Source organism: Gambusia affinis, linkage group LG10, assembly GCF_019740435.1.
Source record: "Gambusia affinis linkage group LG10, SWU_Gaff_1.0, whole genome shotgun sequence".
NCBI lineage: Eukaryota > Metazoa > Chordata > Actinopteri > Cyprinodontiformes > Poeciliidae > Gambusia > Gambusia affinis.
In genome coordinates, this window is record NC_057877.1 from 6,458,950 (window position 1) to 6,474,754 (window position 15,805).

The 15,805-nt window shown below is 40.5% G+C and overlaps 1 protein-coding gene across 4 annotated transcripts; it reads left to right on the forward strand.

The window, feature by feature from the left end:
• The first annotated feature begins 72 nt into the window (after positions 1 to 72).
• Positions 73 to 10,108, forward strand: dcun1d4 (DCN1, defective in cullin neddylation 1, domain containing 4 (S. cerevisiae)). 4 transcript variants are annotated; one of them, XM_044129130.1, is made up of 11 exons: positions 73 to 162; positions 1,412 to 1,482; positions 1,589 to 1,628; positions 2,293 to 2,380; positions 4,445 to 4,533; positions 4,650 to 4,720; positions 4,960 to 5,051; positions 5,153 to 5,261; positions 5,820 to 5,924; positions 5,999 to 6,101; positions 6,694 to 10,108. In XM_044129130.1, exons 1-11 carry the CDS (start codon positions 144 to 146, stop codon positions 6,747 to 6,749), a joined length of 843 nt encoding a protein of 280 aa, XP_043985065.1. In that variant the 5' UTR covers positions 73 to 143; the 3' UTR covers positions 6,750 to 10,108. The 4 variants fall into 4 exon arrangements, with proteins under 4 accessions (XP_043985065.1, XP_043985067.1, XP_043985066.1 ...); XM_044129132.1 differs by lacking the exon at positions 73 to 162 and adding an exon at positions 169 to 293; XM_044129131.1 differs by lacking the exon at positions 73 to 162 and adding an exon at positions 306 to 519.
• Positions 10,109 to 15,805: the final 5,697 nt, after the last annotated feature.

The following is a 15,805-nucleotide window of genomic DNA, read 5'->3' on the forward strand; positions in this document are numbered from 1 at the left end:
CCTCTCACACCGGTTTGTCTGGCTAATCCACCGGCTGACTGTAAGAAAACGGACCCACCGTCTGCGGGCGTCACTTACGCTAGCAAGGCCCGCCTATTGGCCGGTCTACGGACTTCCCATAGACAGTTGTATGTTTCATAAAAATGCACTCTGATGCGGCAAGTAAGTAGAAACGTTTCAGAGGCTTTACGGTGTTAATTTGCGGTGTTTGTCGGCTAGGGAGTCGCGTGTCAGAGAGAAGAAAGCGGACGTGCGGGGTTTCTACATCCGCTTTTGTCCCGTGGCTCCGTGAGGTTTGATGAATCCCGTGTTATTTGCTGCTCTCTTTGTATTTGGCAGCACTGTCTGGGGCGACAACAAAGGACGGACGTCTACTGTAATTTCACTTGTTTTGAGCCTGCAGAAGGCTCAGTCAGACACTTCGTGGTCGTCTGCAGTCGGTTTTTCGTGTTGTGCATTTAGTGCTCAGTCAAATCCCGCCGACGTTGTATGAGTTCAGATTGTTTTCGATGGTTATCGGTGAGTTGTGGCGTGTTTTTCATAATTATTATTCGTCGTGCCTGATTTCCCCGCCGGCCTCGTTTCGGCTCAAACTTGACACCGTCGTAATGTCAGCGTTAATTGGCCGATTTTCTGGCCAGCTGCGGACTGTTGGGGAGAATGAAAATTGTGACGCAGTTGTCTAAAACATCTTTGGTTTGCCTGCTGCAGCGCCGCTGTCGCTCCTTGCGTCACCTGCACCAGCTGCTGCAAAACGTCTGCGCAGTGCTCTCCTGCCAGTAGCCATATAGCGATACATTTTTTAATCAATGTAAAGCGTATTCAGTCAGGGAGAAAAATGTTGGGGGGTAGACGGGGTCTGAGAGAAGTAGTTGTTTCGGAAAGGCTTGGGAGTTGTAGTTCCGCATCCCAAGCGGAGCCGCAACCCTTAATGGCCTCCTCCAGGAAGAAGAACTACAACACCCATACGGCCAAAGCTCTCTGGATACTTTGTAAACTCTGTGCAAGTTGCTTGTCTGGACTGCTATTTTAGGTATGCAGCTAGCGCTTCCCGTTCGTCCCTACGCGTTGGCTATTTTATCCAAAGTTTGGCCTCTGGAAGTAAGTTACCACTTGATGACGGGTTTAAATCAGGAATCGGCCACGATTATTTTTGTGACAGGGTTGCTGAAATGGCCGAATACGTTCCGAGTTGAGGGAGAGACCTCCTCTGCAGTTTTCTAGGACATGAAGACTTGATTTGGAGACCATCCGCATGATCTGCTGGTTACTAACCAAAAATAGTCCCAAAACACGATGATAGAGTTTGTTTGGGCTACGATGATGTCACTCAACTTACACCCTGCACCGTTACGGACATTTAAGGTGTAGAGGAATGTACTGTTTTACATCTATTCTCTTGTGGACCTAGATTTTCAGCTGAATTCCCATCTGACTACACTGGCCAATATCCACAAGATCCACCACACCTTACACCGGCTGGTAAATATATGCTGTCATCTTTTTAAAAAAAAAATGTATTTGAATCCCCATGTCACTGAACATATCAGTCATGTTTCCACAACTATTTTTAAAAATCTTTTGTTAGAATCTGACCGAAGACGTTGGACAGGACAGCCACCCCTCAGGTAAACCCACAGTGACCTATTTTCAGTTTCCCTTCAAAGCCCAATTGCATTTCCTCTTGAAAACATTTTAGGTGTTCAGGCTGTCATCCGCTCTAATAAGGTTGGAAGTTTTGGAAGAGAGCTTTATCACATACACCCACCTCGGACGTCCTGTGCAAAAACTAGTCAAACACTTTTAAACAACAGGTGGAGTCACATGTTCTCAAAAAGGTGTCGCACCTAAGCTGCTGCATAGCTTTAGCTAAATAATAGTAGCTCCGGTGCACTTGTTCCATAACGCCTTGCAAGCTCCAGAGTCTATATGTAGTCTGGTCTGTTGGTGGGGAAAAGTCCAATCTTTGACCAAAGCACCCATTTCTTATTGAAGTTTACATTTGTGATGGTAGGCTAGTGAGAAGCTTTTTCCCAGCATGCCTCCTGAACATTCAACACATAGTATTGGGAGCACCAATAAGACATATCAGTGATTTTTGTTGCAACAGTGCTGTCCCAATGAGGGATTTGTTTTGTCCACTGTCCATTATTCAGTGTTTTCTAATTAGGGAGGCTGATGGTAAAGCATACATTTGTTTTTAAGGCTTTTTTACATGTTATTATGGCAACCAGTGATCCAGTTTGTCGTATGACTGAAGCAGTGCTGATAATAATTCTGTTTCCTTCCCAGCTTGCTGCTCTAGAGTCATGCCACCGAGAAAAAAGAGGAGGCCTTCTGCCGGAGACGACCTGTCGGCCAAGAAAAGTCGCCAAGACAGGTGGAAGATTCCTTTGTTCAAGAACTAGTCGATTTTCCCGCGCCCCCACCCCTTTCTTTTTCTTTCTGTTTTTTCTTCTTTTACAAAAATATTCATATCACTTGAACTATTCCACATGGTGCTGCATTTCAGCCAGAAGCCTCAACGTGTTTTATTGGGATTTTCTGATGTACCAACACATTGTTGTGGAAACATGTTGTAGCAAATTTTTCTTGTTTTTCATTTTATTTAATTTAGTTGATGTTCGGGTCATTTAAATTACTTGCAATTTCACACTTTTGTTATGAATGTTATATTTAACACTTTGGATTGGAGGGGCTCCTCAACAGTAACCATTTTCCCCTTGGGGATCAATATTCTATAATAATAAAATTTTATTTATAACGCACTTTGCACGTAAATCTCAAAATTCTACAAAGTGATTAAAAAAAGCCTTAACCGATGCAAGACTCGTGTAAGATATTAAATGTAAGATCTCAAGAAAAAGACCTTCTGAATTGTGAGGTAGGAGAAAAACGATACATAGTTTCTAGATGATATCAAACAAAAAACTGTTTAGTAGTATTTTCCTCCATGCCTGAGCTGCACAATGTGACGCATTGCAATAATCACAGCAACATCAGGTTGTTCAATATAACAACTGAATGTGATATTTGATGATGCATTTGACCAGTTGATGCACCAGCATCAGAAGCTTTTCTTTGGGTGAGATGCTACAACAAATGGAGAGTGTAAGAAAGGCCTTAAAAATTCTAGTTAATTATAATTGGTATAATTATGGCAATCAATTAAATATTTTTCTGGCGATCATGCTTCTGTAGTTCACACAAACTTTTATTTGTAGGCCAAAAAATGTCACTTTTGGTTTTTTCTGTCGCGTTTGCTGTCTCTCCTGCTTAGCATGCGACAAACTGGGAACAACACTTATTATGGCTTTCTTTTAACACGATCACAAGTCTTTCATTGAGACCAGATTTGTGGAGTTCATCACTAATAATTGAGACCAGATTGTTTCAGCTGGTGCCATCAATCCCTTCAGCTACTCCAGAGTTACTACTGCTATGCTTTGATTACATTCGCTCTAATTCAAGGTGTCCATGCACCCTTAAAGTCTTAGATTTGGGAATCTAAAATGTTATACATTCATTAAAAAAATCCAAATGCCTTCAATACATTAAAAACAAGTCTTACATTTTGTTGCGGCAGGACTATTTAAGCCTGTTTATTTTTGTTTTTCATTTTCTCCTGGGACTTTCCTGTCAGGCAAATCTTTTCGACACATTGAGACTTTTTTAAAAAAAAATTTTATTCTTTAAGGTTTTATTTGCTCTAGTGGCCTTTATTTTACAGTGAATTGACAGGAAAGTGGGTAATGAGAGAGTCAGGAAGGCTTACGTTGAAGGTCACCAGGGCGGGAATCGAACCTGTGACAGCCGAGTCGAGGCCTAAGGCCTCCATATGTGAGGTTGTGCTTAACCCCTGCGCAACAACAGCACACTGACTTTTTCATTAGCTTCAGTGGCTCAAAGTGATTGAGGCTACCAGTAACTAGCTACTAATATACCCTTGCTAGCGACCCTTCCACTCTGAGTCTACACACTCTGTAGACTCAGAGTGGCTAGCATGTATTGCTACCTAGCTACCAAGGGCATAGTAACATATTAGCTAACATATTAGGATATACTATCATGGCATATATTGGCTAGCATACTAGCAGTTTTTCTGTTTTAAGTTTCAATCAAGGTGGCCTTCACAAGGTCATAAAACGTCTTAAATTTGAATGGCTGAAACTTACAGAAACCCTGTAATTGCTCAGTTGGTCTATCACGTAAATTTCAAATGAATGTGTTCAAGTTTTTTTTTTCTCTGTATTGTTACAAAATGTGGAAGGTGGTGTTGCTAAGAACCTGATTTTTTTCTGATTTATAAAGTAGAAATGGGCATAGATATGCCCATTTCTACTGTTTAACAGTAGGGATCTTATAAAGGATATCTTAAACCACACCATCACATTCACATGCTGTACTGTGTGTATGGTTCTGCTGACTGTCTCCTCAACTGCAGCATTTTCAGAAAACACGAGACATCGCAGATCCGGGAGGAGGAGACGTTTTCCAGTAAAAGATGTTTGGAGTGGTTCTATGAGTATGCAGGCAAGTAGCTTCCACATGCATTTGGTTTAGTTGGCTTCATTCCTTCATCCATCCGTCACTGCTGTGCATTCACAGCTCTAAAAACCGAGCTGACGCCGCTCATTTATCTAAACCAGGTTGTGATGACGTCGTGGGTCCAGAGGGCATAGAGAAGTTCTGCGAGGACATTGGAGTAGAGCCAGAGAATGTAAGCAGATTTAATTTTTTTCCCCTTGTTGCTTGGTTAAGTCTTAAGCTCTATGCTTCTGTTGAACCTCTATGCTCTTCTCGGCATGAGATCTGGTTCTCCCAGATAATCCCCCTGAAACTCTCAACCTGTACTGTCAGTTTCTGTTGGGCCGGTCGTTGAGGTCCGGTAACAACCTGCCAAAGGAATCGCTCCTGTTTAACAATTCATGCGACTGTCGTTTTACATTTTATTCCCAGGTGGTGATGCTGGTTCTGGCTTGGAAGCTGGATGCTCAGAGTATGGGGTACTTCACTCTTCAGGAGTGGCTAAGAGGCATGGGCTCACTGCAGTAAGCCAGCTACAATGTTTTCATCTCTTTCTGTTAAATTCAGCGGAGCTGTTTTTAAGTATTGAACCTCTCTGAGCTACTTCTACTGTTTTTTTTTAAAGGTGCGATTCCACTGAGAGACTGAGGAATTCCCTCGACTACCTGAGATCTGTCCTGAGCGACAGCACCAGTTTTAAGCTCATCTACAGATACGCCTTTGATTTCGCTCGGGTAAGTCGAGTGAGAAGTCACACAGGCAGCGTTCAGATTTAATTCATTTCAACTGATCGGAGAAGCTCCACGTGAGAAATGGTTACACAACGCTGCCATTTGTTTTGAGAGGTTTCTTAATTAGTAAATGGATTATATCACAGTGTAATTTACTCAATAAACAACCAATCTTGTGCCCAAGGGAAAATACATGTGGCTCGTGGATTCAAACCCCGGCCAATATCGTGTCAGGTAGCACAGTGGCAAAGTATTTCGGTTTTCCAAGTTGCATTTTGGAATATTCAGGGTTTTTTTTTTATATTTTGGGGAAATAATTGTGTGACCAGGCAGAGTCGGTTCAACTGGAAAGTCTAATGCTGAACTGAGAACCAGCTCGGTATTGGACTGATCTCCACTATGTGCAGCTTTGGTTTGGTGTATCGCATAAAATTCTAAGAAAGAACAAGAAAAGGAAAAAATGTAAAGGTTTTATGTCATTTTTGCTTGAATTTTTGAATTTTAACATGAGTATTTTTGGTGTTTTTTTTTTTTGTTTTTTTTTTTTTTTTAATTGAACAGGAAAAAGATCAGAGGAGTCTGGACTTGAACACAGCAAAGTGCATGCTGGGGCTTCTCCTGGGGAAAACATGGCCTCTGTTTCCTGTGTTTAATCAGTTTTTAGAGGTGAGCATATCAATAATGCGTGTGTAGCCACACTGAACCAAACTGAGAATAACTGTTTTTCTTTTGTTCCGTAGCAATCCAAGTACAAAGTCATCAACAAAGACCAGTGGTGCAATGTTTTAGAGTTCAGCAGGACAATCAACCTGGACCTTAGTAACTATGATGAAGACGGTGCCTGTAAGTCAAAACCTGATTGAATGGAAATGGATCACATAGAGATGCACCAATCCATTTTTTTCTTTGCTTTCCACTTGATACTGATATGAGGTTTTGGTATTACCGAAACGGATCTGATTCTGATTCCCTAAAGCGTTTATTCTTTTTTTTTTAAACGCAGACATAAATGTACTGAATTACACATTTGTTTGATAACTTTGCACCAGTACAGCTCGCTTAAATATGGCAATAGCGTCATAATCTTGGTCAAACATGTAAAAACAACACAACTTTAATTATCAGCCAATTAATAATAAACTGTAAAATTAATAATAAACTGACAAAAACAATCGGTTGACTACCAATGTTAAAAAAAACAAAAAACTACTGCAAACCTTCTTTCAAATTGTTCTGAAAATTAAGCATTCTGAATATATAATTTATATATATATATAGATAATAGAGCATGACATCATTCAGAGCAAAATCCTGTTATTATATTATATATATATTTTTTCCCAGTATTGGGTCCGATACAGATATTAATATCGGATTGGTGCATCTCTGGTATTTGTTACGGCGGTACTGACTCTGTCTCTCTTCCTTTTGTCAGGGCCTGTTTTGCTGGATGAGTTTGTGGAATGGTACAAGGAAAGACAGATGTCATAGCTGCAGATGAGGGTTTCAGGGGGTGAATGGAAGAAAAAAAAACAAAGTTTAACTGTGACCACAACTACTCTTGAGCATAAACAACCAATAAGCAAAACCCAACAAAATCGTTAAGGCAGTGACAGTTGGTGCCTCCGGGTTAAAAAGAAGGGGTTCGGCTGTGGGTGGGTGGGGGGTTTTGCTGCCCGCCGACTCCCCGTTTGGAGGAGCGCTGTCCTTGTAGAGGACTCCCTATGGAAGTTGCATTGGGGGTGGACCCCCATTCCCGAACCCCGCCGAGTGGCGTTGCTCTCTGTCACTGTGACGTCTCATATTGTTGTCTGTGTTGGGATAACATGGTGTCTATCATACGCTGACGGTGGAAACATAATGGCGTAGTCAGCGCAGGGAAACCAAGAGGGGCGACCATTGACGCGTGGATCACTCGGAAACCCCTAGGCACACACACATTAAAAGACCCGTGCAATGAACTTTGACCTGAGCTCCTCGGGACAGATGGCACTAACTACTGTCTGTGGGTTTGTTTAGTTTAGTAGTTCTCCTAAAAGCACACTGTGTCAAAGGGTTGACTGCAGGTTTCTGATGCCTGCACCGTTTACTATCAGAAAAAGCCAGTTTGTTCTTTCCCTCCATTTTTTTTTCTTTCCTCCTCTGTCCCTCCTCCTGTTCTGCTGATAACTTTCTGCTAGCCCCATGCAAAGACTTCAGACTTCACAACACCAAACGAATCAGCATTGCTGCTTACTAACTCTTACTACAGTGCAAACGTGAGCCACCAGCGCTCTGCTCTGCATTCATTGGTGTAACGACGGTTTATGTCTCTACGCTGCGTAGATAAGAGTATTACTGTGCCTCAAACATGGAAAGTCGTATTGTGTGTCCCGCACAGAAACCAACAAACCCTAACATTTCTACATGTGACTCTACGGTGCCTTTCAAAAGTATTCATACCTCTTACTTTTTGGCCCCCACATAGTTTTTGCAAAACAAACACAAATTCCTACGCATTTTATTGAGATTTGATGTAATGGACCAACACAAAGTAGTGCTTCGTTATCAAGCGGAAGGAAAACGATGCTTAAAAAAAATTAAAATTGGACCATGCATTTGTATTCAACCCCCCTGAATTAGTTCTGCTTACAACTACTTTTCACAGCAATTATAGTTGTAAATTTTTTTTAGGTTATTTAAGTCTACTAGCTGAGTTAATTTGAACGTCAAACTGGAAATCAAGTTTATATTTTTTTGCAGACTCCAACTGATTTTTCTTTCTGTGTTTTGCTAATTTAGCAGTTTGCCTATCAACTCCATTTCTGAAAAGAACAGCATTACCACAGCATGATCCTGCCACCACCATAAATAACGGTGGGGGATGATGAAGTGGGCTAGAAAGTTACATTTTGGTCTCATTTGACCTGAGTTCACTGTATCTTATGGTAGATGCTACTTCTGATGCCTTTTTTAATGCATTTCCTTTAGCCATTCATACCGTACTTGAGGGTCAGATTTATGGAGTACGAGTCTTAGATTAGTCATTCAGTTTTTCACAACTTCTTCTGCTTATCTAGCTGTTGTCTGTTTGGGTAGACAGTTTCACCACTTCATTTACATTTTAAGATGAATATTTGAAGAATAACCTGAACAATGTTCCAGGCTCAGGATGTGAACTCTGCTTTAAATCCTTGTCTGAATTTATTTACTAAAATAAGTTGGTTTTTTTGTTTGTTTGTTTGTTGTTGTTGTTTTTTTTTTTTTTTCCAAACAATCTAGATTAATTTGAATATAGCATGTACCAGATGTATAAATGTAAGTATTTAGTAAATGATCTATGTTGGAAAGGATTTAGAATGATTGTGACCGCTAGAGAACAGCAAAGTGCTTCCAGTATAATTTAATATGCAATAGTGGTATGCATACACCGCCTTGTTTCCATAGTGGTTACACATCTTCACAACTTTCTCCTTGGCCTGTCTGCAGTTTTCTTTTTTTTTTTTTTTTTTTTTTTTCCCCAGAGTAAATAGGACCTGATATAAACACACCACACAACTCTCAAATTTGGATTTAAAAAAAAAAAGAAAACCAAACTTCATTTTCCTTCCACTTCAGTATGGTGCACTGATTTGTGTTGGTTTGTCACAACAACAAAAAAATCCCCATCAAAATGCACCAATGATTGTGTTTGCAACTTGACAAAATGTGGGGGGCGAGGGGAAAAATCAGGGTTGCTCAACGCTTTTTGGAAGACACCGTACATTCAGGACATGCAGGCAATGACACACAAGTAGTCAGGTAACCTTTCAGGACGATTTCAGACTGTTTAGGCTGTGTTACATAGTGCCAGATGGTGTCCATTTTTTTTGTCTTGGTATTTGGCATTTGTTCGTCTTCCTCAGTCCATGGATAGTTTCTGGTCTCCTTTTTAACGAGTAGCATTCCTCCCAACGCTGACAGTGTTACTGCAGCTGCAGTGGAACACCCGAGACCCTGCGAGGACGCGGCGTCCTTTAGGCTAGCGAGGTAGGTTTGCTCAAAGCGTTTCTTTGTACCACCCGTAGGGCGTACACGGAAAAAAAAAAATGTGGACACTGACCGTTTGAAAGTGTGTGATGATGCTATGCTGTTCTGTTCGCCTCGTGTAATGTTATTGTAACACATGTATAAAATCTTTTTTGTCTTTGACTGTGATGTGATGCTGCACCGTCAGAAGATTTACTATTTGCATGCATGCTCTGACAGAGCCTTTTGTGAATGGATGAGATTTTTTGAAAACATTTTTCAGACATGCTTTGTTTTGTACAGTTATTTGTGCATGTGTTTTGTGCTTAATTTGACAAACACAGTCATGTTAGTTTATTTTTCCTATGAAAAAAAAAATTTAAAAAACACACAATTGTGTCCACTACGACCTGGAACACACCTGTAACCTCATGGTGGCTCAGGAGTTCCCTCCTGCATTTATCCCATCCCACGCATCATTATGTAGAGAGTAATAAGACAGCTGCAACTGGTGTGAAGACGCTTATTTTATTTTGAAGTTCATGCAATATATATTTTTTTGATGTATATCTTTTTTTTTTTTTCTTTCTGCAGTTGTCATGATGCACATAGAAATCAGTTGTTAGATCACACACATATGAGTCCATTGGGGATCTCCACCATTAGCAAAAACTGGATTTAACTGTTGCATTGCTTTCCAAATACTGTGTAGAGATTAATCTTTTAGTATTCTCCAGTGAAAATGCAGGAGGATGAACAGCCGTGTCCCGACTGTAAATATGTATGTAAACAATGAGTGTCTATATGTTTGTTTTCACTATAACCAATGTCTATACACATAAATAAAAAAGTTTATTAACTTACTTGCTGATATCTGGATTCTCTGACTATATAGGATGTTTGGGGGGAAAAAAGTATAACTGACATTATGATTACAGTCCACCTCTTTACAAATACTCAGGCTCTTATTTCAGCTTTATGAAATGGTTTTAATGTAGGTAGGAGTATAAATGATCTCATAGTGACCTTGATTTGAAGGTGTCTTGATCATTTAAAAGTGACAAACAAAAGGTGATTCAAACATTAAACATAATTGAGGTTGCTCCTAAAATTACTAGTCACAAATATTGACATGTAATTTCAAAGCTTATACAGTTGTAATAATTTACATTTAAAAATAATGTACATGTTTAAAAAAACCTCCAGTTGGCTGCCTGTTCTTCCCGATTTCACACCTGCTCATACATTTTACTTTTTCTACCAGCAGGATCTTTTCTTTATTAAGGAGATCCCCACCTTTGCCCTCTTCAGTCGTCTTGCTGAGGTGTAGCTGGAGCAGGAAGTGAAGACCCTGTCAACGGGTCCCCAAAGCTATGTCTCTTGTAGCGGGGAACACCGTACAACAGCAACAAATCCATGTCTTTTTTCGACTCACTCGCAGAAGGAGAATGAATTTGAGACTGTTGAGACAAGACTTTGTCTTTTTCAGACTGGCTGTGACTGGAGATGCTGGCATCTTGTGTATCAAATACAAGATGTGTGTCTTCATCCCACACCCAGTTTCTCCTCTCTCGTGACATGGCTTTTAGGGCACTCAGGCCTTTTCTCTCATTCTTGCCCCCTAATGCAGCCCTCTGCATCTCTGGTGACCTTTGGGATGAGTTTCCAAGCACATGGAGAACATCACCAGAGGGAGAGGGTGCGACTTCAGGACCAAGTGATGAATATTTGTGTGTTTGTGTTGCATTTGATTTCTTGCTGAGCTGCAATGTGCTAAACGCAGTTGTACTACTGGCAGAATCGTTTGAGGGAGACGTTAGCTCTGTGAATGAAGCTTGCGGCAGAGATTTGGACGTTACAGCCACTCCTCCTGATTTGGAGCTTGAAAGGTCAGGCAAATGATGACCAACAGGAGTCCATTTTATTTTCTCCATCAGGTCTCCATCGGTCTTGGATCTGGGTTGTCTCAGTCTCCTCTTTATGATGTCATCAAAGCTTGTACTTTTAGTGGCCTTTGAAGAAAGAGACATGTCCTTGTCACTTGACCCATCGTTTGAAATATTAGATATATAGTTGACAGTTTGACGACTGCCATTCGGTGTGAAAGAACTGCTTGGTAGTGATAAGGATTTGAAAATAGATCGCTTATAAGTGATAAGCGATTCATCTTTCGGTCCAATGATAGTTGACGCTTGTGTGCTTTGCACTGCCTTGTGCTCTGTCAAGTCTTCATTCCGAATGATAAAAGGTGGGGTATTACTTGGGTCTGGAGATGGTGCCTTGATATCGAAACGCCTCTTGATGCGTGGAACACCACGACTCAGGTTGATAACACTGTGGTCTTTTGCCTCATCCTCACTGTCACTGCTAGAAGAGGAATTAGAGCTCTGCTTTGATGGACTAGCTGAATCTTTATCACTGTGATTTTTACTTATTCTCTGGTTAATTATATCTGAGAAAGTGAAGTTGTCTTTTGGACTCTTTGGAGTTGGAGACACATTTAGTTGAACATTTTCCAGCTCTGGAGACGAGTTTTTGTGTGTTTCTTGGATCCCAATAAACCTTCTCCTTAGTCTGTGTCTTCTCCCAGAACCACTTTCATTGCCGGAGGAGAAAGAAGAGTCTGGTGGAGAGTTCAGATCGGATTCTGTTGCATGGGATGAGATTTCGAGACGCTTTCGGAAGCGGGAGACGCCAAGATTCATTGTGGCCCATCTTGACTGAAGCTCTGGATCTACCTCATGTGTTGTTCTACTGGTGTCATTTGTTGGCATGTCCTCCCTGTCACCTGAAATATCAGTATACCTTTCCAATTTGATGTTGTGGTCTGTCTTTGGATTGTAAGGAATGTATATCCCAGGAGCTATTTGTAACCTTATGAATTTCTCTGAGGCTGTTGATGTAAAGGATTGATCTTTTCTGATTTTAGCTTTCTGGTCTCTGTTCTCATCCTCACTTTCACTACTGGATGATTGTGATTCAGATTCTTTAAACCCCAGAGATTTGCTGCTGAGACCCAACTGTAGCAATGGTGATGAAGCTTTATTATGTTTGGTTAAGGATGGATTGACTCCTCCAAGGTTTCTGTCTCTGTCGACTTTCAACAATGATTCACGAGGAATAGCAGCTTTGATATCTAGACGTCTTTGAATACTTGGTATTTGTCCAAGATCCAGGGTAGGCCACAGATTTTCTGAGTTAGATCTTAATGTTTGAGTTATGTCAGCTGGATTCCTTAAGATTAGTGATTCTTCTTGCTTTTGTGTTTTCATGGGGCCTCTTGTCTCATCCTCACTGCTAGAAGATGAGTCAGAACTTGGAGATGGTACCTTAATATCTAGAGGACTTTTGATGTCTGTTTTGCTAAGAACAGATGAAGGCCAATTATTTTCCAATTTTACCTTTGCTGGCATCTTGGTAGAAGACGTTGACACCTGCATTTCCTCTTGTTTTTGTTGTACCACATGCCCACTTGTTTCATCCTCACTGTCACTGCCAGAAGATGAATTTGAATCTGCTGCTGGTGCTTTGATATCGAGACGCCTTTTAAATTGTCTTATTTTCCAAAGATCAAGGGAAGGCCATTGGTTTCCTTGCTTTTGACTTGCTTTTTGGCTTGTTTGAACTGGCTGCTTTGATATTAGTAAATCCTCTTTTTTCAGTTTTGTCATTTTGTCTTTTTCACTATCACTGTCACTACTAGAAGATGAATCAGAATTTGTTGATGGTGCCCTAGTATCTAGAGGATTCTCTTTTGTTTTTCCAAGATCACGTACAGACCTGTCCGAACTGGAAGATGAATTTGAATCTGCGGTGGATGCTTTGATATCCAGACGTCTTTTGATTCGTATTGCTCTTCCAAAATCCATGGTAGGCCACTGGTTTGTTGGTTTTTGGGTGGATGTAGTTACAGTACTTGGGAGTTTTGAAATGTATAACCCCTCTTGCTGCTTTGGTGTGATTTGATATTTTCTTTCACTGTCACTACTAGACGACGAATCTGATGATGTTGGTTTGATTTCGACATTTTTCTTGATTTGAGTTATATTGGCAAGATCAGGCACAGACCAACGATTTTCTGGTTTGGGATGCTCTGTTGGATAAACTCTACTTGGAAGCTTGGACATCAGCAAATCCTCTTGCTTTGGTTTCATTACATGGCTTCTTGTTTCTTCCTCACTGTCACTACTAAGTGATGAATCTTTATCCGCTGTAGGTGCTTTGATGTCCAGACGTCTTTTGAGTCGTGCTATCCTCCCAAAATCAAGGGAAGCCCACTGGTTTGTTGGCTTTTGAGTTACTGTAGTTACGTTGGTTAGAGGTTTTGAGATATATACCTCCATTTGCTTCTGTTGTGTGATTTGATCTTCTGTTGTTTTGTCACTGTCACTACTAGAAGATGAATCTGAATCTGTTGATGATGCTTTGATATCCACTAGTTTCTTGATTTGGGTTGTTTTGCCAAGATCAGGTGCAGACCAATTCTTTTCTGGTTTTGGATGTACTGATGGATAAACTTTACTTGGAAGCTTGGACATTAGCAATTCCTCTTTCTTTGGTTTCATCACATGGCCTCCTGTTTCATACTCACTGTCACTACTAGACGATGACTCTGAATCTGCTTTTGGTGCTTTGATGTCCAGACGTCTTTTGAGTCGTGTCATTCTCCCAAAATCAAGGGAAGGCCAATTATTTTCTGGTTTGGGATGTACTGATGGATAAATTACTTGGAAGTTTTGGATATTAGCAATTCCTCCTGCTTCTTTTGTGTGATTTGATATTTTCTGTCATTGTCACTGTCACTACTAAAAGATGAATCTGAATCTGTTGATGATGCTTTAATATCCACAGGTTTCTTGATTTGGGTTGTTTTGCCAAGATCAGGAGCTGACCAGTTATTTTCTGGTTTGGGGTGTACTGATGGATAAACTTTACTTGGAAGCTTGGATATTAGCAATTCCTCTTGCTTTGGTTTCATCATCACATGGCCTCCTGTTTCTTCCTCACTGTCACTACTAGATGATGACTCAGACTCTGCAGTGGGTGCTTTGATATCCAGACGTCTTTTGATTTTTGTTACTCTTCCAAAATCCATGGCAGGCCACTGGTTTGTTGGTTTTTGGGTGGATGTAGTTACAGTACTTGGGAGTTTTGAAATGTACAACCCCTCTTGCTGCTTTGGTGTGATTTGATATTGTCTTTCACTGTCACTACCAGAAGATGAATCTGATGATGTTGGTTTGATTTCAACATTTTTCTTGATTTGAGTTATATTGGCAAGATCAGGCACAGACCAATTATTTTCTGGTTGTGTAGGTGCTGTTGGATAAACTTTACTTGGAAGCCTTGAAATATAATTCTTCCTGGCTTCTTTTGTGTGTCGCTGTCACTACTAAAAGATGAATCTGAATCTGTTGATGATGCTTTGATATCCACAGGTTTCTTGATTTGGGTTGTTTTACTGAGATCAGGTGCAGACCAATTATTTTCTGGTTTGGGATGTACTGATGGATAAACTTTACTTGGAAGCTTGGATATTAGCAATTCCTCTTGCTTTGGTTTCATCACATGGCTTCTGTCATTGTCACTGTCACTACTAAAAGATGAATCTGAATCTGTTGATGATGCTTTGATATCCACAGGTTTCTTGATTTGGGTTGTTTTGCTGAGATCAGGTGCAGACCAATTCTTTTCTGGTTTGGGATGTACTGATGGATAAACTTTACTTGGAAGCTTGGATATTAGATATATCTTCTCTTGCTTTTTTTTGTGCTATGTGGTCTTCCTGTTTCATACTCACTGTCACTACTAGATGATGACTCAGACTCTGCAGTGGGTGCTTTGATATCCAGACGTCTTTTGATTTTTGTTGTTCTCCCAAAATCAATATTAGGCCACTGGTTTGCTGGCTTTTGGGTGGATATAGTTACATTAACTGGACGTTTTGAGATATGTATCTTCTCTTGCTTCTTTTGTGCTATGTGGTCTTTCATGTCATCACCACTGTCACTGCTAGAAGATGAGTCTGTTGATGATGCTTTGACATCCACAGGTTTCTTGATTTGGGTTGTTTTGCCAAGATCAGATGCAGACCAATTATTTTCTGGTTTTGGAGGTGCTGTTGGATAAACTTTACTTGGAAGCTTGGAGGTCAGCAATTCTTCTGGCTTTGGTTTCAAATCATGACCTCTTGTTTCATCCTCACTGTCACTACTAGATGATGACTCTGAATCTGCTTTTGGTGCTTTGATGTCCAGACGTCTTTTGAGTCGTGTCATTCTCCCAAAATCAAGGGAAGGCCATTGGCTAGCTGGCTTTTGGGTGGATGTAGTTACATTAGTTGGAGGTTTTGAAATATATAACTCCTCCTGCTTCTTTTGTGTGATTTGATATTTTCTGTCATTGTCGCTGTCACTACTAAAAGATGAATCTGAATCTGTTGATGATGCTTTGATATCCACAGGTTTCTTGATTTGGGTTGTTTCTCCCAAAATCAAGGGAAGGCCACTGATTTGTTTGCTTTTGGGTGGATGTAGTTACATTAGTTGGAAGTTTCGAAA